General features: G+C 35.4%; 2 protein-coding genes across 7 annotated transcripts in view; one reads left to right on the forward strand and one right to left on the reverse strand.

Annotated features, from left to right (window-relative positions):
- Positions 1 to 24,770, reverse strand: part of LOC125095498 (sodium channel protein type 3 subunit alpha) — a 1,188,574-nt gene that overhangs the window by 395,418 nt on the left and 768,386 nt on the right. The gene's annotated exons all lie outside the window — the stretch shown is intronic.
- Positions 1 to 24,770, forward strand: part of CSRNP3 (cysteine and serine rich nuclear protein 3) — a 205,272-nt gene that overhangs the window by 44,879 nt on the left and 135,623 nt on the right. For 4 of the 6 annotated variants that reach the window (XM_047721996.1, XM_047721997.1, XM_047722001.1 and 1 more), the window contains 2 exons: positions 3,072 to 3,093; positions 7,808 to 7,896. In XM_047721996.1, the coding sequence (XP_047577952.1) occupies positions 7,884 to 7,896 (13 nt within the window). In that variant the 5' untranslated portion in view covers positions 3,072 to 3,093; positions 7,808 to 7,883. Of the gene's footprint in view, positions 1 to 3,064; positions 3,148 to 7,807; positions 7,897 to 24,770 lie in introns of all 6 variants that reach the window. The other 2 variants (XM_047721999.1, XM_047722000.1) reach the window with 2 other exon arrangements.

The following is a 24,770-nucleotide window of genomic DNA, read 5'->3' on the forward strand; positions in this document are numbered from 1 at the left end:
ATTTTCTTTCTTTCTCTCCCTTCCATCTTTCCTTCCTTCGTTCTTTCCTTTATTTCTTCCTTCCTTTCTTTTTATTATCATTATTACTATTATTACTATTATATTAACATGTTAACTTTCAAAAGCATATTAGCCATTCAAGCAGAGCTGTGGAATAGACTGTGGATATCAGAATCTATAGCCCAGAGAAGGGGTTCAAGCTAAAAGCTAAATTGGGGATTCATAAATAAATGGTGGTATTTAAAGACATAGAACTGGATCTGCTTTTGTAAGAAAGAGTCAAATAGAGAAGAAATATCACATCTCAATCTACTAAAGGATTTCAGCGTCAGGAAGATGAGAAGAAATTAGGCAAAGAGATTAAGAAAGGGCAGCAGATGAGGTAGGAGATAAGCCTACTTCGTGTATGATATCCTAAAAGCCAAGTTAAAAAAAAAAAAGTGATTATCTGAATCAAACTCTCTTGAGAGAAAATTTGCCATTTGGTTTGTCAATATCTGAGTTCACTGCTGACAATGGGAAGTGCTACTTCAGTGGAGTTGTAAAAATGAAGCCTAATTTGGAGGCGTTCAATACTTCTCTGGGGAAGTTGCTATAAAATGGAATTGAGAAATAAGGTGATTAGATGGGGAACTGATGAAAAGGGATTTTTTAAAATTAAGTTTTTAATTTTAATTCCAGAATAGGTAACATACAGTGTAATATTAGTTTCAGATGTACAGTGATTTAACAATTCTATACATTACTCAGTGCTCATCAAGATCAGTGCACTGTTAATCCCCTCCACCTATTTCGCTCATCTCCCACCCACCTTTCTTCTGGTAACCATCTGTTCTCTATAGTCAAGAGTCTGTTTCCTGGTTTTTCTCTCCCTCTTTTCCTTTGCTCGTTTGTTTTGTTTCTTAAATTCCTCATATGAGTGAAACATCTGGTATTTGTCTTTTTCTGACTGACTTATTTCATTTAGCATAATACTCTCTAATTCCATCCATGTTGTAAATGGCAAGATTTCATTCCTTTTTATGGTTGAATCATATTCTACTGTGTATATATACCACATTTTCTTTATCCATTCATTTTTGATGGACACTTTGACTGCTTCTGTAATTTAGTCATTGTAAATAATGCTGCAATAAATATCGGGGTGTATGTATCCTTTTGAATTAGTGTTTTTGTATTTTTTTGGGGTAGTGCAGTTACTGGCTTGTAGGATAGTTCTGTTTTTAACTTGCTGAGGAATCTCCAAACTGTTTTCCATGGTGCCTATACTACTTTGCCTTCTCACCAACAGTGCATAAGTGTTCCTTTTCCCCTCATCCTTTCCAACACTTGTTGTTTCTTGTGTTTTTGATTTTAGCCATTCTGACAGGTGTGAGGTCATATCTCATTGTGGTTTTCATTTGCATTTCCCTGATGATGAATGATGTTGAGCATCTTTTCATGTGTCTGCCAACCTTCTGGATGTCTTCTTTGGAGAAATGTCTGTTCATGTTTTCTGTCCATTTTTAAATTGGATTGTTTTTTGGGTGTTGATTTTATCAGTTTTTTAAGTATATTTGGATACTAATCCTTTTTTGGATATGTCATTTGCAAATATCTCCTCTCATTTGGTAAGGTGACTTTTAGTTTTGTTGATTGTTTCCTTTGCTGTACAGAAGCTTTTTATTTTGATGTAGTCTCATTTTATTTTTGCTTTTTATTTTCTTAGCTTTGTAATTAGAAAAATAGTGCTGCAACTGATCTCAGAGAAATTACTGCCTGTACCCTCTTCTAGGATTTTTATAGTTTCAGTTCTCACAGTTAAGTGTTCAATCCATTTTGGGTTTATTTGTGTGTATACTGTAAAAAAGTAGTACAGTTTCCTTCTTTTGCCTGTAGCTGTCCAGTTTTCCAGGCACCATTTGTTGAAGAGACTTCTTTTTTCCATTGTATATTCCTTTCCTCCTTTGTTGAAATTAATTGACCATATAACTGTGGGCTTATTTCTGGATTTTCTTTTTCTTTTCTTTTTTTAAGATTTTATTTATTTATTTATTTGTAGATCACAAGTAGGCAGAGAGAGGGGGAAACAGGCTCCCTGCTGAGCAGAGAGCCTGATGTGGGGCATGATCCCAAGACCCTGAGATCATGACCTGAGCCGAAGGCAGAGGCCACCCAGGTGCCCCATGGATTTTCTATTTTATTCCATTGACCTATGTCTGTTTTTGTGCCAGTACTATATTGTTTTTATTACAACAGCTTTGTAACATAATGTGGAGTCCAGAATTGTGATATCTCCAGTTCTGTTTATTTATTTCAAGATCGCTTTGCCTATTTGGGGTCTTAGCGGTTCCATACTCATTTAGGATTGCTTGTTCCAGTTCTGTGAAAAATGCTGTAGGTATTTTGATAGGGATTGCATAAAATGTGTAGATTGCTTTTGGTAGTATATACACTTGAACAGTATTTGTTCTTCCAACCATGAGCATGGAATGTCTTTCAATTTCTATGTGTCATCTTTAGTTTCTTTCATCAGTGTTTTATAGTTTTCAGATTACAGGTCTTTCACCTCTTTGGTTAACTTTGCAGACAGATGGGACTAATCCAGTAAAATGGGAGGGAAGGGGGAATGGTGATGCAGGAGCATGAGGGAATAACTGAAGCAGCAAAGACCTAAAATTGGTGAGAGGAAATAGAATCCAAGAGAAAGGATTGATCTTAGGTGGGAGAGAAGTTTCTCCATTATAAGAGGATTGAAGGCTGACTATATGGGTATAAATATCAAGAGTATGTAGGATATAGATAAGAAGAGGAAATTAAATCATTCTTCCAATTTTCTTAGAAGCAGTATCATAAACTGAGAGGGGGAGATGGGAAGAAATGTTGGAGAGTTGCAAAGAAGCAAAGGTGCTTCTGTTGCGGTGTCATTGGGTTGAAGTCTGTGATCATATATCAATAGTCTTGCCAGGGATGCAGTATCCTACATTTTCTCTAATCATAGTAATCTGTTCAGTGACTACTGGTAGTATCATAGGAGGAGAGCTGAATTTAACCAAGTGATTTTTTTTTTTTTTCATCACGCTGATCCAAAGAGGAGAGAGAAAAGTCCTGGAGGTGAGTCTATATGAAAGGATAGTCTACCATGTTGAATAACAGACCCTACACTGGGTGAGTGGCAAGTGTGAACATGAGTGGAGGGAGTGAAAAATATGTAAAGGTTGAGAAACACTTTTGGTGGTAGAGTGTATGTTCTAAGCAACTTGCAACCTTTTGTTATAAAGGTTCATTAAGGCTTCCCTGTAACCTGTTGACCCTAATTGCCCCTGTGATCATAGAGCCTGAAACACCTTTTTAATCTCTTTTAATCTGTTTTACCAAATTTGTATGTCTTTTTGGGTCAATTTCACTAATTGGAAATTTTCTGGAAAACTATGTAATTCTTTAGGTTTTAAAATTTTTACCTAAATTTTTACCTAGATTTTCTTACAATTTTTGCAAATTTCCCATAATTATCATTATATCTTTCTCCATGTGTTAAACAGTGATCCATCTGAAGAGTTCTAGAGAAATGTGTGTAAACTTCTGAGCACAGCTGACTGAGTGGAAGATTCCCATGGTGACTACCTGATACATAAACAGCCCAATTAGGACTGATTTAATTTGTTTTGATAACTCTTATCCACTTTACTGAAATGGAATGACTTAAGTGTTATCATTTTAAGAAACTTTTTTGGACACGTGATACTACCTTATTATAGTTCAACACATGTTAGGAAGCACAGAAATTCACTTTTTGTTGTTTGGTAAATGAGTAGATACTGCATGGGTTTTGATAACTGTACTTCAACATGTGTTCGTGAAGACACGAAATTAGAGTGATCTTGTTACTTAAAGAATTCTAAGTAGAATCAATGTGTCTCTCCATGGGGTTTTGTTCTTTTGGAAAGATAGCTTCAAACTTTACATGGCAGATTGGTCTTTCCTGCTAGAGTCTTCTGCCCTAGGCCCTTTGTGTCAAGAAGCAGTCCTTCAGAGAGAATGATGCTTTTGCTGGTTGCCGGCATATTAATTATGCAATACTATATTTTAAGATGCAGTTGCAAATGCAATTAAACTATTGCACTGAACTTATAAGTCTTATTGTCACCTTAGAAATAGGGAAGAACAAATTCACATTTCTTCACTTGTGTTCACAAAGTGACATTTCCTTTGACATACTGAAACTGACATGAAGCAGGCTTCCAGACACGTGGAAATGGTTGGTTTGGGGGTCCAAATTCTGTGATCCTGAGAGGGTTAAGTTTATTCTCAAAAACTTGGCATTTGGAAGAGTTTTTTTTGAAGAGAGGAACAAGGTAAGAGTGTCTTAAGCAAGTTATATTTACTTATAGTTAATCAATGAATCATCCATTAAAAATAATACAAGCTGATCTGATAGTCAGTTAAGGCTACTACTGAGATGTGACCTTCAGTAACCTCAGTGAAGTCTACCATGACTATTGATAGAAACACCAACATGAGCTTTGTGCCTCACTGACCTACTAAAGGTGCCCTTTAGAGAAAATGTTGACAAACACGGGAGAGTGCTTTTACCCTTGCCACTACATATGGCTGCAGGGATTGGTAGGATGGTTTGCAGTAATGTCCTCGGGCAACCTGAAAACTAAGGAACCTGACACAAGGAGAGGTGGTACTCACCATTCCCTCTAGCTCCGCAAGATTGCAGAAATTTCTAAAAGTGAAAAACTAGGTCTCAGAAAATTTCTTAATTGAATCCCAGATATTAGAAAAGATCAGATATGAATCATGAATATTAGGTACACATTCCTAAATGATAACATAGGTTTATGTCAATATTATTTTTCATAGAACTTATAATCATAAACCTGGGTTCTTTAGATGACCACCGCAAATATTTATGAAGACAAATCATGTTGCATTTACTTTAGTGTACATATTCCTAGTCTTCCATAAACTTCACTCTCCTTGAATATTTTACTTAGTGCCTGGGATGGTTATATTTATCCACAAATCAGTCCCAGATGTCACTTGACACTGCTAAGGCCATCTGTAGGACTGGGATCCAACCCTAGTACAACTTTAACAGGGTATGGTAGGGGTGTTCACCTTGGGTTGTGATTACTTCAAAGACATAGCATTTCAGGAAATGGCAGTCTCTACCAAACTTGTGAACATCACCACTGCTGTGCCCAGAGGGCTTGCAGAGGAAGAGTAACAGCCCCTGGATCTTTCTGAGATACGTTATTTAGGGATTATTCCTTTACAAATTTGCCTGGGTCTCAGGGTGAGTGCTATTGATCCACAGATCTTAGCACAACTCTTCAAATTCTCTCTCTCACGTAAGTGCACACATACTTCCTTACACAGTGTCATACAGCCCATGTCCCCACGTCACATCCAGCGAACCAAGGTGCGGCGTTGGAATGGTTTCCTGCGATAACTATTGCATGTTGCGTCCAGAATTAGCACTGATCCTCAGATGCCCAATCTTGGAAATTCACATTGAAAATTACTTGCTCTTCCAGAATTATTTTTCTTTTGTGATGAACTCCTCCCAGGGGCTTGACTGGCCTCAGTTTGGGTCAATCCTGTCCGTCAAATATATGCTTATATATATGACTTTCAAACAGGTCAAAGTTTGGGTTCCTTTTTTCCATTACCAAGGGTCCTTTGTCCTCTTTTTAAATTATAGGGTAATTGCAGGTGTGTAAATTTAAATACTTTTGCTTTTCTCAATAGACAACCCTCAATTACTATAAAAAGTCTTTTATTTATTTGGTTGTAAAATACAATATGTTTTCAATTCCAGTTTTAACAATATTGGTCAAAAAATACTTCATCTCTTACTTCAGAGTTATCTACATGTCAAATACATAGCAATAAGTTTTCATACTTATAAAATAGGGAGACTGAACCAGGTCATAGTTTCCCCATTTTTTAAGAACAGTAAAAACTTTATTTTTAGGATAAAATCTTGAACAATACCTCAATAGATAAAAATGACACTTAAATACTATGGAATTCATTTTCATTAACAAGAAAGTTTGAGATTATGAATGACATTTATAGACATATTCAACTCAGCATCTAACATTTTTAGTGCTTTGTTTTAATTGCAAATAATTTTTAAAGTCTTTATTCAGTGGACATACTACAAGCTGTAGATCTGTTAATATACTTATTGTTTTTAAATTACTCGACCTGCAATCTTAGAATATGTATATAGGTATATATGTATATATCATTAACAGAAGGCAGAAAAAGTTGTAATCTGAAATATTCCTCAAAATGAGTGCAACAGGTGATAAAAGTAATTGTTTCAGTGTTCTTTAGTATGTCATCATTTGAGGGTATAATGTTCCCAACAGAGTTTAAGATATTTAAAATTAGGGGCGCCTGGGTGGCTCAGTTGGTTAAGCGACTGCCTTCGGCTCAGGTCATGATCCTGGAGTCCCGCATCGGGCTCCCAGCTCCACAGGGAGTCTGCTTCTCCCTCTGACCTTCTCCTCGCTCATGCTCTCTCTCACTGTCTCTCTCTCTCTCTCTCAAATAAATAAATAAAATATTAAAAAAAAAAAAAAAAAAAGATATTTAAAATTATACTTAAAACTGAATTTTAAATCAATGTCTCCAGAATTTCTCAAGTTCTTCTGCTGAATCTACACTTCAGAACCAAGCTGTACCCAATAACCTCTGCTTAACTCTGCAATTCTGACCATAATTTGATAACACTTGTGAGTGAGTACCGTGGATATTCTAGTCTGTTCTCAATTGATGGATACACACAGATGTACATAAAGTTAAAGGAAGAAAGAGGCTTCCAGAGACACAGTGTTCCTGTGATCTTTTTTTTTTTTTCCCCTTAAAGATTTTTATGTTTTAAGCTTGTCTGAAAAACATCAGCCCACGTCATTTGCTCGGGCTATTTCTTCATTCAAATAACTCATGTACGGTATTTCCATACTACCTATTTTCATTGGCAATGGTCTATGATGGTTCATTTCTGGCTGTTGTGGAAATACTAAATGAACCACCCTTCACAAACTTCTCTACCCCATCTTTAAGGAAAACTTTTACATTTGTATATGACATAATGATTTACTTCAGCATGTTAAAAGGGAAGGTTCATTAATTCTTTAGAGAAAGTGATTATATACATTTTAGTTTGAGAAAAATACGAGTGTATAATTATTGTGAGAATTTCATTACCTTTTAAAATTATGGCACTAAAAATTTTGAATAATGGCACTATAGTTTTAAAAATAAGATTTTTTCTTAAAGCATGTTTCTTTTAAAGAATAATTTGTTTAAATTATTTTCTTAAAACCTAAGGTATCTTCAAACCAGGACATATAACTGTTTGAGTTAATTTTATTATTAAATAGTTTCCTTTAAACAAATAAAAAAACATAATAAATATTCATTGTGATTGCTACCAACTATATAGCTATGACATTCTGGTTGATTTTCCTGGATTTTTATGTGTCTTGAAGATATGAATCTCCTGGAAACCAGAAAGTTATTGAATCTAGTGTAATGGTGATTAACAAGATGGAATATCTTTAACTTCTTACACATAGTAAAATTAGTTTATTGATTAGAAATTTGCTACTTTCTTCTGGGATGGATATTGTTTCTGCTAAATTATATACACTGTGAATATTGAGTTCTATATTTAATGCCTTGTTTGTATTCTAGGATTCCTATTGATTTTCCTGTGTCACGTTATATTTATATTATGTAGCTAGCTGTACTTTTTGCAAATATAACCTTATATGACATATTGAGGCATGTTTTCTTTTTTAAGGAAAAAATAAGGAGATATCAACAGACTGAAAACATGTTTTCAGAAGCATAGAGTCTTCAGGAAGATACTGGAGTTCATGAGATCTCAAGGTTAGCAGTTCACATATTATTATTTTCATGCTTTTACAAATCTGAGATATAAACTGTTCCAATTTCTTCCTGCTAATGTATAATTGGATTCTAAGGACACACAGTTACTTAAAATACATATTTTAACAAGATCTCTTCAAAATTTTTAAAAAATTCATTTATACCAGAAATATAATGTTTAGTTTAATCGGGGATGGTAAAAAGAAAATATTGTTTCAGTAGAAAACCATTGGTTATTAAATTTGCTTTGCTTTTTACAAAGGATGGCACGTTAAGATACAAAAAAATAAATATTAGGCATCCTTATAAAATTTTATTTATGATTTGTTAAGAAATGTACACCTACTTTGGAAATTTTTCATTTATTTTGTATCTTTGGCTGCAATGTGTATGTATATACACAAATAGTTTAGAAGGATAGCTGATTATCATTCCTTCTACAATCCTTTGAATCCCACTCTCTGACTTTCCCTAAGCACAATCAAATAAATTATGTTTTTGTTGGAAAATGTGGTCTCAATAAAATGACAATTCATATGAATAAATGGAAACATATTTGAGGACCCTTTCTATCTTGTGTAAAGTCCTAAGTCTGGAAAAGCAAAGCAAAATAAAATAGCTTATTAAAGAACTTACTATAATAATAGCCTAATGTAAAATGTTCATTTGGAAGTTTCAATTAGGATGTAGGTTGAAATAGTATTTCATGGGATAGCTTGAGAAAGTGAATGATTTCTGCCTTTTTTATTTTGTAGGACCCAATATCAAATATTCATAATTTAAGATGAAAAAATATTACTGATCTTTTATTATGATTGCCTTAGTCACTGTTTTCTTCTACATCTTCTACATCTTTTCCTCATTCATCCAAGGATATATTTGTTCAAAATTTATTTAGGACTTACTGTATGCACTGCAATGGGTGAAGTGCTTTGGTTGTTTCAGAATGAATAAGATACGGTTCCTATTCTCAAGAATTGCCCAACCAATATGTTACTCAGAAACTAATTTTATTATTAACACAAACAACAGATAATTAAAAAGACAAACAGATTTAAAAAGGCATGTAATGAATTCTAAAATGCAATGAGAATTATTTGGGGATTATTCATATTTTCACTTTATGGCTTTTACTAACCTAACATAGTGAAAGTTTATACCAATGGGAGTGTTGTTACTCTATTCCAACCCACACTGTATAGATGTTTTAAAAAAATAGCTCCTCAAGTATAACATAAGTAATATGAGACTTTAAAAAAGAAGCTTCTTTTTTGCTACAGCTGCAAATTTAATGCTGTAGAAAGTCGTTATGCAAACACCCATGAAAAGAAAAAAGGTGAACATTACCTCCTTGGTGTTTTTTTTTTATTCTAGTACATTTGACTTCTTTATTAAGAGAATTAAATCATTTCCCCAATGACCTAGAAAGGCATATATGGGGGCGCCTGGGTGGCTCAGTGGGTTAAAGCCTCTGCCTTCAGCTCAGGTCATGATCTCAGGGTCCTGGGATCAAGCCCCGGATCGGGCTCTCTGCTCAGTGGGGAGCCTGCTTCCCTCTCTCTCTGTCTGCCTCTCTGCCTACTTGTGATCTCTGTCAAATAAATAAAATCTTAAAAAAAAAAAAAAAGAAAAAAAAAAGAAAGGCATATATGTAGGTTTGAAATGGATTGAACCCCATAAACCCACATGTAAATAGTAGTTGGATGAGTAAAGAATTTGCAGTGGTGTGGGAGTCTAGACTGCTTGAAATGGCATTGTGCAGCACTATACTCCTCACAAAAAGCTTTTTAAGAAGGTGATATGGGAAGATGTTAAAACAGATTAAGTCATTAAAAATAGTAAAATTGTTTTTTGAAAAGTCATTGAGGACATCTCTTGCTTAATTGTGCCCTTAGACAAGTGGTTGGATTAATTTATATACCACAATTATTCAACAAGTATTTATTTATCAAGTGCCTACTAGGTGCATGTGAGCAGGAACAGTGAATAGAATACACCAATAGGTATTAATTCTTCTTTAAATATTTGGTAGAATTCCCCTGGGGCTGTCTGGCCCTGGGCTCTTGTTTGTTGGGAGATTTTTGATGACAGCTTCAATCTCTTACTGGTTATGGGTCTGTTCAGGTTTTCTATTTCTTCCTGGTTCGGTTTTGGTAGTTTATACGTCTCTAGGAATGCATCCATTTCTTCCAGATTACCAAATTTGCTGGTGTATAGTTGCTCATAACATGTTCTTATAATTGTTTGTATTTCTTTGGCGTTGGATGTGATCTCTCCTCTTCATGATTTTATTAATTTGGGTCCTTTCTCTTTTCTTTTTGATTAGTCTGGCCAGGGGTTTATCAATCTCATTAATTCTTTCAAAGAACCAGCTCCTAGTTTCGTTGATGTGTTCTGCTGTTCTTTTGGTTTTTATTTCATTGATTTCTGCTCATCTTTATTATTTCTCTTCTGCTGGGTTTAGGCTTCATTTGCTGTTCTTTCTCCAGCTCCTTCAGGTGTAGGGTTAAGCTGTGTATTTGAGACCTTTCTTATTTCTTAAGAAAGGCTTGTATTGCTATATATTTTCCTCTTAGGACCACCTTTGCTGTGTCCCAAAGATTTTGAACAGTTGTGTTTTCATTTTCATTTGTTTCCATGAAGTTTTTAAATTCTTCTTTAATTTCCTGGTTGACCCATTCACTCTTTAGTAGGATGCTCCTTAGCCTCCATGTATTTGAGTTCTTTCCAACTTTCTTCTTGTGGTTGAGTTCTAGTTTCAAAGTATTGTGGTCTGAAAATACACAGGGAATGGTCCCAGTCTATTGGTACTGGTTGAGACCTGAATGTCCAATGGAAAAAAGATAGTCTCTTCAACAAATGGTATTAGGAAAATTGGATAGCCACAAGCAAAAGAAAGAAACTGGACCATTTCCTTATACAACACACAAAAATAGACCCAAAATTGATGAAAGACATAAATGTGAGACAGGAATCCATCAAAATTCTTGAGGAGAACACAGACAACAACCTCTTCGACCTCAGCCGCAGCAACTTCTTCCTAGAAACATTGCCAAAGACAAGGGAAGCAAAGGCAAAAATGAACTATTGGGACTTCATCAAGATCACAAGCTTTTGGACAGCAAAGAAAACAGTCAACAAAACCAAAAGACAACCAACAGAATGAGAGAAGATATACTTGCAAATGGCATATCAGATAAAGAGCTAGTATCCAAAATCTGTAAAGAACTTATCAAACTCAAAACCCAAAGAACAAATAATCCAATCAAGAAATGGGCAGAAGACATGAACAGACATTTCTGCAAAGACATCCAAATGGCCAACAGACACATGAAAAAGTGCTCAACATCACTCAGCGTCAGAGAAATACTAATCAAAACCCCTCACACCAGTGAGGCTAAATGAAGCTAAAGAATGGCTAAAATAAATCAGTCAGGAAATGACAGGTGTTGGTGAGGATGCAGAGAAAGGGGAACCCTCCTACATTGTTGGTGGGAATAAAAGCTGGTGCAGCCACTCCAGAAAACAGTATAGAGGTTCCTCAAAAAGTTGAAAATAGAGCTATCCTATGACCCAGCAATCACACTACTTGGTATTTACCCTAAAGATACAAATGTAGTAATCCGAAGGGGCACATGCACCTGAATGTTTATAGCAGCAATGTCCACAATAGCCAAACTATGGAAAGAATCTAGATGTCCATCAACAGATGAATGGATAAAGAAAATGTGGTATATATGTATACAATGGAATGCTATGCAGCCATCAAAAGAAATGAAATCTTGCCATCTGCAATGATGTGGATGAAACTAGAGGGTATTATGCTAAGTGAAATAAGTCAATCAGAGAAAGACAATTACCATATGATCTGTGATTTGAGGAAATTTAGAGGCAGGGCAGGGGATCTTGAGGGGAAGGGAGGGAAAAGTGAAAGAAGATGGGACTGGGGAGGAAGACAAACCATAAGAAACTCTTAATCTCGGGAAACAAACTGAGGGTTGCTGGAGGGGAGGGGGTTGGGGGGATAATGTGGGTGGGTGGTGGACACTGGGGAGGGTGTGTGCTATGGTGAGTGCTATGAATTGTGTAAGACTGTTGACACAGACCTGTACCCCTGAAACAAATAATACATTATATATTAATTAAAAAATAAAATTAAATTAAAATATAAGACTTTGATAGGGAAAAAAAAGAATACACCAAATCCTTGCCTCTGTGGAAATTATATTCTAGAGGGTGAAAATATATAAGCAATAAAAAAATTAATTATATATTATGTTACGTGGTTAGAGTGCTATGAAGAGAAAGAAAACAGGAAAGGGAATAGATAATGGAGAGCAATGCAATTTAAAATAAACCCAGTGACTTAGTATTGCATAATTTACACAAAAGAGATAGATACTAGCTTTGCCCAAATAGTGCCAACTGAGAATGAATATGATGAAATACGACACCTACTAATAAGTATTCCAAATCACCATTTGTTAAAGTAAATGTTGTTAATGTATATAAAATAATGAGTATGTGTCTTACTTAATTTAACCAGAAGGAAAAGATATATTTTTAAAATGATAATACACTTACTATATGTACATAAAATGTGGTCAAAATGTTTGCAATAAGGAAAGGTATAATTGAACATGGATTAGTCTAATGACTTACTAAAGGGGTGAAGACTAACTATTTATCTGTGTATGGGAGAAAATTAATCAAATTTTTTGAATTGAATAAATATGAACTTAAAAGTAGTTATAGGTATCTATGACAATACATATAGATGACACATAGTGTTAAAAAGTTCTATATAATTATCTTTCTGTTGTTTCATTATCAGTCTTATTATCATTTTAGGAGAGCTCTAAGTACTGGGACTATAGATAGAAGGGAGTTATTTAAGTACCATCTCATTCCCATAGTACTAATTTTTTAAAGGGCACATGTCTTCTTTTGTACATTTAATAGAAGATACATGGAGATTTGAAAATTAAATTAATCTATTTGTGATCACCAGCAAATGAGTCATCAAGTTTCTTTTGATGGTGATCTGGTTGGAATTTTTCTGTGAAACGTTAAGAAACATAAAATACAGAGCACAGGAATCTGGAGGTGTGTATGGTCCAGATGACCTGGGCATTTTTTGCAACCCATCTGAACTATAGATGACCAGGGGTAGAATTTAGTGATTCATTAGTTGTTTATAACAAGAACTTCTCATGTAATGTCACTGTGTCAGAGATAAATTCTTTCCAAACCAATATTAACCTTTGTTTCATTCATTTGGAAACTTCAAAGGAAAGAGCTAGAAGCTCTTTTGTTTAAGGGTAACTGAAATATGAATTTTCAAAGCAAGTGGAAAATTTAAACTCCCTTCCTTCCATCCTCCCTGTATTTGCTTTATAAAAATTAAACCCAGGAATTGTTTACGAATTTGTACCACAAGTCCAGTTCCCCATGGACTGACTCTACCATCTTCTCTCAAACCACCACCCAGAAATATACATTTTTGAATCTCATGGTACCTGGCATGCTCATGCCTGGGTGGGTCTTCCTTCACCTTTCTTCAATGGTTCTCTAGATGATTTCCTACCATTCTCATTCTTCCATCAGTCTTATAAATAGTTTAATCCAGGTTTCTCAACCTCATCAATATCAGTATTTTGATCAGATAATTCTTTGTTGTGTGGGCAATTTTGTGCATTGTGGGATGTTCAGTAGCATCTCTGGCACAAGACACCAGGGGTACTCCACCCTCTCCCACATTGGAAAAACCAAAAATGTCTCTAGACATTGCCTAGTATCCCCTTGGGATAAAATTATCCCAAGATGAGAACCACTGATCAAATCTGAACTTCCACAATCTCAATAAACATCCATTGCATATCAACCACAAAGCCTCTTAACCACCTTTAGCATCTTTCAATTAAACCTCAACCAAGACACTTGACAGCTTCTCTTATCAAAGTGAAACTCACCTCTGTCTGATCATCTGTGTGGTTTTAGTTTCCTTTTATTTGCTTACGCCTGGCCTTTTACCTAAAATAATACCCTGTGTTATTACAAAATAATGAGTGGATATAAAGCAAGTGAGGAAAATTAGGGAAAAGGAAAAATACGGTAAAAACAAAATTAAGTCAGGAGTGATACTATGTTACAAATGACATAAGCGTTGGGGCACCTGGCTGGCTCAGTTGCTAAGCATCTGCCTTTGGCTCAGGTCATTATCCCTGGGATAGGGGATCGACCCTGCATCTGGCTCCCTGCTCAGCCGGAAACCCGCTTCTCCCTCTCCCTCTGCCCCTGCTTGTGTTCCTTCTCTAGCTGTGTTTCTCTCTGTCAACTAAATAAAATCTTTAAAAAATTATTAAAAACAAATGACATAAGCCCTTTCTTTTCCTTTCATTTTCTTGGAACTCACTGAGACTTGGATCTTTCCATGTTCTCTGAGTCTTTCTTGAAATTTAGCTTAGACACCAGCAGCTTACTGTCTACATTTCTACAGCCTGTCCTTTCTCACACAGTACCTGCAACTTTCAATCCAAAGTAGGGTGTACCTTCTCTTTTACACCAAGAGTGCTCCAGGAACAAATGATTCACTTTGCAGATTTATGGTTTTGTAATCCTCAATAGAGTCCACTAATCCTTCACTCTGACCATGGTCAGCCACTATTTCAAAAGTTTATCACCCCACTCCAGCCATACAATCTCTCCCCTTCATTCTCAGTGCACCTGGTATTTTAACAAGAAAATTGAGGTCATTGTGTGGAAACTATTTATGCCTCCTTGCAATTCCCTCCAGCTTCAAACAGCTACATCTATCAACATTCTTACTTTCTTTCCTCCAATCTTAAATGATCAGGAATCCTTCCTATTCAAGGCCAAGCCCGTGTTTGATTATATTCCCTCTCACTGATGCTGAGGCTTTGACCATTAGTTATTTCCTTTTTATCCTTTATCTTCAACTTTTTCTCCCTTGCTCACTCTTTTCCTTCAACCTATATACATTCTTCAGACTTCTATCCAAAAAAGTAAGTCAGCAAACAAAAACAAACTGACCTCTCTCTTCACTAGATTTTATGGGCACTACTATTCAATTTCTGTCCTCTCCAACCCATTCAGACTCTCCACACAGCAGTCTACATTTATTATCTCTGCTTTCTAAGATCCAGTCACTCCTCAGCACAGGGCCATCTGATTTCTAACCCCATTTAACAGAGCGTGCTCTCTCTAAAGGCATAGATGACCTGGCAGCCCGTATCTTGACTGGCTCTCTCAGGGGCATTTGACATTGTTAACTTCATTTTTCTGCTTCCACATCCTGGACTGTTGGGACAGCCCTCTCTCCTGGTTTGCCTCACACCTCATAGACCCTTAGGGAAAGGCCCCTTTGACAGGTTCTGTGTTCCCCATTCTCTCACAAAGTCTCGGAATCACAAACTCATATACTGATAGGTGACCGTAGGTAATATAAATGAGTGAAGTCAAGCTGATTTAAAACAATAAACAATGTAGAGGCCAAATAACAGGCCCAGAAACATTCTTGAAATTTGACTCTTGTTCCAATCACAGTGCTCCCCAGAAACCCACCCTGAGCTCATTGTTCATCTATCCTCTCCACTGTTCCTGATCAAGCCAGACCACCCTTTCAATTTTATTAATTATAGAGATGGCAATGACTCCAACCTTTTTATTTGATTAGGTGACAGAATTATGTATCACACACACATGTCTACAAGATATCAATGCCTAATAAGGACACATACACAAACAAATCATCAGAGCAATGAAATGGAGTAGAAAGTTCAAAAATAGACACTGTATACATGCAATCATAAAATGCAACAAAGAAATAATCATAAGTCAGTGGAGAGTCCCTTCAAGGAAATGCTATTAACACCCCAAGTAGACATTAATTAGTGTCTGCTGAAGAGGATGTTTCAGATGGGGGAGGGGGAATGCAGCAGAGAAGGACAAGGGCTTATTGATTAGAAGGTACTAGAATAATTTAACTACTACTTGGGGAAAAATAAAGTGTGGGCTACACATCATATCATATTAAAAATATGTTATTTTAAAAGATTTTAAATTATGTATTTTTCAACATTTAAAATATTAAACATTACATTTAATGTTTAATGTTAATGTTAATTCAATAGCTTTCAGATATTTATGTGCCTTTGGTTTAAGAAAGCATTTAAATACTATAAAAAAGCAAAGAAAAGGGGCGCATGGGTGGCTCAGTGGGTTAAAGCCTCTGCCTTTGGCTCAGGCCATGATCCCAGGGTCCTAGGATCAAGCCCCACATCGGGCTCTCTGCTCAACAGGGAGCCTGCTTCCTCCCTTCTCTCTCTCAGCCTGCCTCTCTGCCTACTTGTGATCTGTCTGTCAAATAAATAAATAAAATCTTTAAAAAAAAAAAAAAAAGAAAAAGTATCCCTCTGTAAACTTTAAAAAAAAAAGCAAAGAAAAATGAGAAATCATTTATTTAGCTTTATATTTATAAAAAGTAAAATTCACTCTTTTTGGTTATAGTTTCATGAGATTTGGTAATTACACCGAGTCTTGTAATCTTTACCACAGTCAAGATACAGAACAGTTCTGTCATCTCCAAAGTAACCTTGAGCTGCTCCTTGCCAACTCCACCCTCCCCCTGAAATCCCTGGCAACTGATCTTCTCTGTGTCACTATAGTTTTGCCTTTTCCAGAATATCAGATCAATAGAAATAGGCAGCATGTAATCTTCCACATCTGGTCTTTTTCAGTTATCATAATGCAATTGAGATTCATTCATGCTGTTATGTGTATCAATAGTTTGTCCCCCGTTATTGCTTAGTATTCTATTGTCTGCATGTACCACAGTTTGTTTATCCATTCACCCACTGAAGGACACTTGGTTGTTTAGTTCTTGATGTTTTGAATTGACCTGTAGTAACCATCCATGTAGACATTTTTGTGAGAAACTATCTTTTCATTTATCAGGAGTATATACCCTGGTAAGATTGTGTATCACATGTTAAGTGTATGTTTAACTTTCTAAGACACCATAAAATGCTTTTCTGGAATGGCTTATACCACCTTGCATTTCTACCAACAACGTATGAACATTCACTTTGCTCCACGCCTTCAGCAACATTTGATGTTATCAGTTTTTATTTTATTTCAACCATTGTAATTGTCATGGTGGTTTTTAATTTTCAGGTCTTTAAGGGATAATAATACGAGCAATTTTCCTTGTGCTTATTCACCACCTATGCCTTTATAAAGTGTGTGTTCAAATGTTTTGTCCAAATTCTCAAAAAGACTGTTTTTTAAAGCAGTTTATTTAGATTCACAGCAAAATTGAGAAGATATGGAAATTTTACAAGTATTCCCTGCCTTGACGTGTGTACAGTCTCCCCCATTATTAACAGCCTCTACCAGAATGAGACATTTGTCATAATGGATGAACCTCCATTGACACATTCTAATCACTCTAAGTTCAGAGTTCATAGGTTTCATTCCTGGTGTTGTATATTCAGCGGGCTTGGACAAATGTATAATGCCGCCATTGTAGTGTATTTTCATTGTATCATCCCTGTAGAGTATTCTCATTATCCCAAAAGCCTTTTGTGCTCCACCTATTCATCATTTCTCTCTACCCCCACAATCCCCTCACAACTAATGTTTTTACTCTCTCCGTAGTTTTGTCCTTTTCAGAATGTTATATAGTTGGAATCATATAGTATGTAGACTCCTCAGATTGACTTTTTTCACTTTGTAATATGTTTTTAAGTTTTCTCCTGTCTTTTCTATGGCTTGATAATCCATTCCCTTTTAGCACTAAAAAATATTTCATGGTCTGGATGTATCACACTATATTTATCCATTCACACGACCTAAGGACATCTTGGTTGCATCTAAGTTTTGGCAGTTAGGAACAAATCTTCTAGAAACATTCATGTGCAGAACTTTTGCTTGGACCTAAGTTTTCAACTCCTTTGGGTAAATACCAAAGAGCATGATTGCTAAGTCATATGGGAAGAGTAGGTTTAGTTTTATAAGAACCCACCAAGCAAGGACCCCTGGGTGGCTCAGTCAGTTAACCTTTGACTTTAGATTTTGGCTCAGGTCATGATCACAGGGTTCACCCAAGTGGGGTTCTGTGCTCAGCAGGGAGTCAACTTGGGATTCTCTTTCCCTCTCCCTCTGCTCCTCCCCTTAACCCACTCTCTCCCTCTATCTCTCTCAAAAAGAAAAAAGTCCACCAAAATGCCATCTGAAATGCCTATACCATTTTGCACTCCCAACAGTGAATGACAATCCTTCTTGCTTTTCATCCTCTCTAGTATTTAGTAGTATTTTGGATTATGGCCAGGATAATAGTATCTGGTTTTAATTTGCATTTCCCTGATGACATATGATATGGAAATCTTTTCATATGCTCATTTGTCATCTGTGTATCTTCTTTGGTGATGTGTTTGTGCAGGTCTTTGGCCATTTTTAAAATGCTTTGCTTCTTTTTGTTATGTTTTAAGAATTCTTTGTATATTTTATTTTGCTCTATTTTTATTGAGTTGCTTTCTATTGTTGAGTTTTGAGAGCTCTTCATAAATATTTTGTATAAAAATCTTTGAGGAAATGTGAAATTTATAAACTTTTCCCTTTTTATGTCGTGTTTTTTGTATTCTTTACTGTTTTGCATAGAGTGTTTTTGACTTTTATGAAGTCTTATCTATAAAATTTTTTGTTTTATGGGTTATGGTTTTGGTTTTGCATCAATAAATTTTTTGCCTAACCTAAAGTCACAAGGATTTCCCACTCTTCTTCTAAATATTTTATACTTTCACATTTTACTTTTAGGAATAGGACTAATTTTGTATAAATTTTTGAATAATGTAAAAAATTAAGGTTCAATAGTGTGCATACAGACATGCAGCAGTTCTATCACCATTTTTATTTTATTTTATTTTATTTTATTATTTTTTTTCTATCACCATTTTTAAAAAGACTTTCTTTTCCTCATTAAATTGCCTCTGTCCCTTGGTCAAAAATAAGTCATACTTGTTTAGGTCTATCTCTGGTCTCTCTATTCTTTCCCACTGATGTATGTATTCATATGTTTCCCCATTATCCCATTGTCTTGATTACTGTAGCTTTATAGTAAGTCTTCAGATCAGATAGTGTGTATCCTCTTCTTTTTCAAAATTGCTTTGGTATTCTAACTCTTTGCCATGACCTATAAATTTTAGAATCAGCTTGTTGATATCTGCAAAAAATCCTGCTGGGATGTTGATTGGAAAACTCATTGATGTATATTAGAAAATGCTCCAAATACAACTTACATAAGAAAAGACATTTGAAAAAATATTCACAGCATATGTAAGTACAAATGGTCAATATTATTAAAATATAGAGGGTTGTTAGATATCACTGAGAAAATATAAACTTCATTAGGATAATTGGCAAGGCATTGAGGGAACATTTTACAAAAGGAATTCTGGTGACCTCTAAACTTGAAAAAGAAAGTGTTCAACATAACTGGTAGTCAAAGACATTTGATAAATAATATTCACATAAACATATAAAACTTTGGGAAATAATGTAACATACTGACAGAGAGCATCATTTTTAAGGTCAGACTGAACTTTGAGTTCATTTTCTACTTATCTGTGAGGTTTTAGGCAAACTTTTTTTTAAAGATTTTATTTATTTGAGAAAGAGAGAAGAAGAGCGAACGAACTCATGCATGAGTAGGAGGAGGGGCAGAAGAAGAGGAGAGAGAAAATCCAAAGCAGATTCCATGCTGAACTGTGGAGCCTCATTCAGGGCTCAATCCCACAACCTTGAAATCATGACCTGAGCTGAAATCAAGAGTCAGAAGCTTCACTGACTGAGCCACCCAGGAGCTCCAGGAGTTAGGCAAACTTTAACCTTTCTGATGTTAGATATTTTACCAGTAAAATAGATATAGAAACTGGCACATTGTAAACACACAATTGGGTACCGTTATAAATATATCTAATATTGGTGAAGATGTGGAGAAATGAAACATGTCACACTATAGGAATGGACAGGTAAATCGGTTCAACGTTTTTAGAAAGCAATTTGTTAATCTGTATAAATGGCCTTATTCTCTGTATACTCTTTGACCTAGGGATGCCAAATTTTTAAAAGCCTTGATGAAATAGTCAATTGTGAATACAGAGCTATATATACAAAATGTTCACTGAGATAATAATTAAATTAATGAGCATGTGAAACCTCTGCGTGTCTGGAAATAATGAATGAATTAAATAAACTATTAAATATCCACTCAAAGTAATATTCTGAGGTGGTTAAAATGGAAGTTTTCCCACACTATATTTTATTATTGGACACCTAAGTGAAAAAGGAGGCTATAAAACAGCACTCACAGTGTGATGCCATTTATGCTCTCAAATGATGTGTAATTCAGGGAAGAGAGGATGATTATATAAATGCATATGTGGATATGTGTATGCACATGCACACATACATGTAATAAAACTGGTTATAACTGGGTGGGTAAGTGTAAAGTTAATTTATTGCCTTCCTGGTGTTTTTCAGTTATCTCCAAACTTCCCCAAAACACATCTTATTATTATAAGAAAAGTTAACTTAAATATGAAATATGAAAGGATAGAAAATCATTTACTACTATAAACTATAGAAAGATAAATAGCCAACTACTTAAAACATTATTTCATAGGTGACAGTGAAAAGTAATTACCCTTATTATTTAAGGAAATCCATAAATTAATAAGAGCATCAATAAGACTTCATTAAAAAATGGGGTAAAAGAAATGAAAGAACAACTTGCATAAAAAAGAAATATAGTTAATTAACATATAAAGACATTTATCTTCAAAAGTACTCAAAGAAATGGGAATAAAATGTAATTTTATGCTTATCAAATGAGGAAATTTTTTTTATTGCATATCTGTTTCACAGTCCTATACAATGGAAATAAGTTAGTGGCAAAATATGTTAAGAAACTTTCATATGCTTATGCTTTCTTTCTTTCTTTTTTTTTCTTTTTTAAGATTTCTGTTTATTTATCTGACAGAGAGAGACACAGCAAGAGAGGGAACACAGTCAGGGGGAAGTGGGAGAGGAAGAAGCAGGCCTCCCGCCGAGCAGAGAGCCCGATGTAGAGCTTGATCCCATAACCCTGGGATCGTGACCTGAGCTGAAGGCAGACACTCAACAGCTGAGCCACCCAGGCAGCCCTATGCTTATGTTTTCCTAACTTAAACAAACAGTAGATTTCCAGACAAGAGGAAATATATCATAGCATTATATATAATTGTTTGAAATATTGAAAATAACATACATGTTCTATATTAGGAGAATTGTTTTAAAAATTGTGGTACATCCAGAAGATACCACATGACACAGCTACTAAAATTTCATTTAGAGGAAATTTCAATGACATGAAATGTCACTAAATATGACATTTATTAGAATATGTTAGATGAGAAAAATAGGTATAAAGAAGTGGAGATAATATAAATTATATATACACAAAGGACCATTGAAGTAAATAAAGGATGGGAGAAATTAAATCAAATGATTTACCAATATATTATAATAATGTAAATATTATAGTGTTTGAAATACAAAAATTTCCTTTCCAATGTAGAATGACAATGATTTGTTCTTTTTTTATTCATTTCTAAATCTTCACAATTTTTATGTAAATCTTAATTTAAAAAAGAACCTGCTTATCTCCTCCCTGGCCCAAATCTTTCCCTGCTACTGTGTTCACAATCTCAGTTATAAGTAGCTAGTCTTTGTCACATGTGTGTGGCTCATTTGGTTAAGTGACTGATTCTTGGTCCTGGCTGATGCCATGATCTCAGGGTCCTGAGATCATGTTCCATGTTGGGCTCTGTGCTCAGCGCAGTCTGCTTCAGATCTCTCTCCCTCTCCCCCCCCCCTCCAGCTTGCATGCTCGCTCTTTCTCTCTCTCTCTCGCTTTCTGTCTCTCAAATAAATATGGAAAAACTTAAAAAAAAAAAAAGAAAAAGAAAGGGAAAAAGAAGTAGCCAGTCATCTAAGTCAGGAAGCTAAAAAGTAACTAAGATTATTACTTCTTATTCACCAGCCACTTCCAGAAAATCATGCCTGATTTCTTTTTTTTTGTTTTAAAGATTTCTTTTTATTTATTTATTTGACAGAGAGAGATCACAAGTAGGCAGAGAGACAGGCAGAGAGAGGAGGAAGCAGGCTCCCCGCTAAGCAGAGAGCCCGATGCGGGGCTCAATCCCAGGACCCTGGGATCATGACCTGAGCCGAAGGCAGAGGCTTAACCCACTGAGCCACCCAGGCGCCCCTCATGCCTGATTTCTATGGAGTTTCTTCCTCATGCTGCTTTTCATTCCCTCCTGAGAGCTGCATTCTCACTGCTTTAATTCTGTGGCTCTTCCTCTCTCACCCACATAATGTGATAGCCTACTGATGAGTATCACAGGTTCTGTTTGTGCCTCTTCACATCCTTTCTCGATACAGCTGCCCAGAGGCTCAATCTGAAACAAACATCTGACCATGACCTTCAGTTACATTCTTAAACTTCTTCAAAGATTTCCCATACGTTGATAGGCTCCAAGCTCTACCCCTGAGCCAGCCAGGGGCCCCATCACAATCTCCTCTTCATACAGACATGCTTAGATCTAGAGACTCTTTCAGGAAGCCTTTCTGTGTTCTAGCTCCTTGTGTTTATGTCTATCAGATAATTGGCCCCTTTATTCAAATTATCTATTTACATGTTATCCTCCACTCAAGACCAGTGAGCTCCAAAGTCTAATGCATATATCCTCCTATGGGGTGAGCAAGATCTTTTGAGAAGAAAGTAAAAATATTAGTACCTATCTAGAATTTAAATAAAAATTTGGAAAAAAGGAGTTACATTTAACTTTGTGATTCCTATTATTTTTATTTTTCGCTGAATATTATAATAAAAATTGTTGAAAAATCAACCAAATTGATTGAAAAAATATAGTACCTATATTTATGATTATCATTTCTAACTTCTATGTCTAAATATTCATATAATTTAGGTAATATATTTATAGTAATATATTACACATAAATACATATACATACGTATACATTTACTACATATATGCATATATTTTGTGTGTGTGTGTGTGTGTAAAGTATGAGCGAAAACTTTTTTTTTTTTTTTTTTTTTACTGGTAGAGATATATAATTTAAAATGCATGAAGGCAGGGTGCCTGGATGGCTCAGTCAGTTAAGTATCTGGCTTCAGCTTGGGTCATGAACCCGGAATTCTGGGATCCAGCCCCACATGGTCTCCGTGCTCAGGAAGTCTGCTTCTCCCTCTGCACCTTACCCCACTTTCAGTCTGTCTTCATCAAATAAATACATTTTAGAAATCTTTAAAAAAAATAAAATGCAAGAAGATTGTTGCTCTGAACCTTCTCAAGAGCAAAGAATGCATTTTATTTATCCAGAGCATACAGCAAAGAGTTGGGCACATACAGACTCTCTGTGAACTTCCCTGAAATTAAAATTTTATCAAACTCCTATCCACATTTATGCAGTTAGTAGTGAAGTTATTAAAAATTTGAATGAAAGGTGGAAAATTCTCTCATTTACTAACCTGATGTGTATGACAGAGAGAATTTAAAAGAGAAAAAATAGAAAGCAATAGAGGAAAAGTTCGTAGTAAAGTAATTTTCAGGATTACAAATGTTTTTAAATTGTGAGCAATATAAAATTTTGGGTTTTTTTTCCAATATAAAGTTTTAATAGATGCATGCTTAGAGTATTTCAAAGGTAGTTAAAATAAAACAATGTTATAGACCAGAAGATCTATGGGGATTTATTTTAAAAAGTATACATTTTTGAAGCAAATGAAATTTTGAGGGTAGAGTATGTTTGTTGACCCCAACTCTTCAAGCTCAGAACAAGCAAGTCCTTTAAAATTCTTTTCAAGGGGCGCCTGGGTGGCTCAGTGGGTTAAAGCGGCTGCCTTCGGCTCAGGTCATGATCCCAGGGTCCTGGGATCAAGCCCCACATCGGGCTCTCTGCTCAGCAGGGAGCCTGATTCCCTTCCTCTCTCTCTCTGCCTGCCTCTCTGCCTACTTGTGATCTCTGTCTGTCAAATAAATAAATAAAATCTTTAAAAAAAAAATAAAATAAAATTCTTTTCAAGGAGCTGCCCAATTTATACAGTATGTACATATGCATGGGGATATCTGCCAACCAATTCCAATACTAATCTGATAGAAGAATTTGAATCCCATTCAAATAAGTTTGATTATCTTATGGTGAATGACTTTTTAAATTTTAATAAAATTGTACTTCCGGTTATGTATAATTCTAGGCAACGAGTGAAGGAAAAATGTAAAGAAAAGTCAACTTTTGGTTTTTATAAGAACAAATGGATACAAACGAATAAATAAAATATTTGAAAGCTGTGCTCAGTGTTGTTTTCAGGGCAAAGTTGAAAGTCTATATCTAAATATAACATCAGATGTTGGAAAGGAATTTTTCTCTCTAATTAGTTTTTTTTTTTTTAAAGATTTTATTTATTTCTTTGACAGAGACAGATCAGAAGTAGGCAGAGAGGAAGGCAGAGAGAGGAGGAAGCAGGCTCCCCGCTGAGCAGAGAGCCCGATGTGGGACTCGATCCCAGGACCCTGGGATCATTACCTGAGCCGAAGGCAGAGGCTTTAACCCACTGAGCCACCCAGGTGCCCCCTCTCTAATTAGTTTTTAAGAAACATTTCATGAACATGATGAATTTGGAGGCCCTCTCGTATTTTTTTTTCTATACAATATTGTAGCTCTGTGTTTTTCTGCCCCCTTTCTTTATTTTAAGCAGCGTTGATTCTAATTTAATTGTTTTTAGG

Source organism: Lutra lutra, chromosome 3 (assembly GCF_902655055.1).
Source record: "Lutra lutra chromosome 3, mLutLut1.2, whole genome shotgun sequence".
In the NCBI taxonomy this organism is placed as follows: Eukaryota; Metazoa; Chordata; class Mammalia; order Carnivora; family Mustelidae; genus Lutra; species Lutra lutra.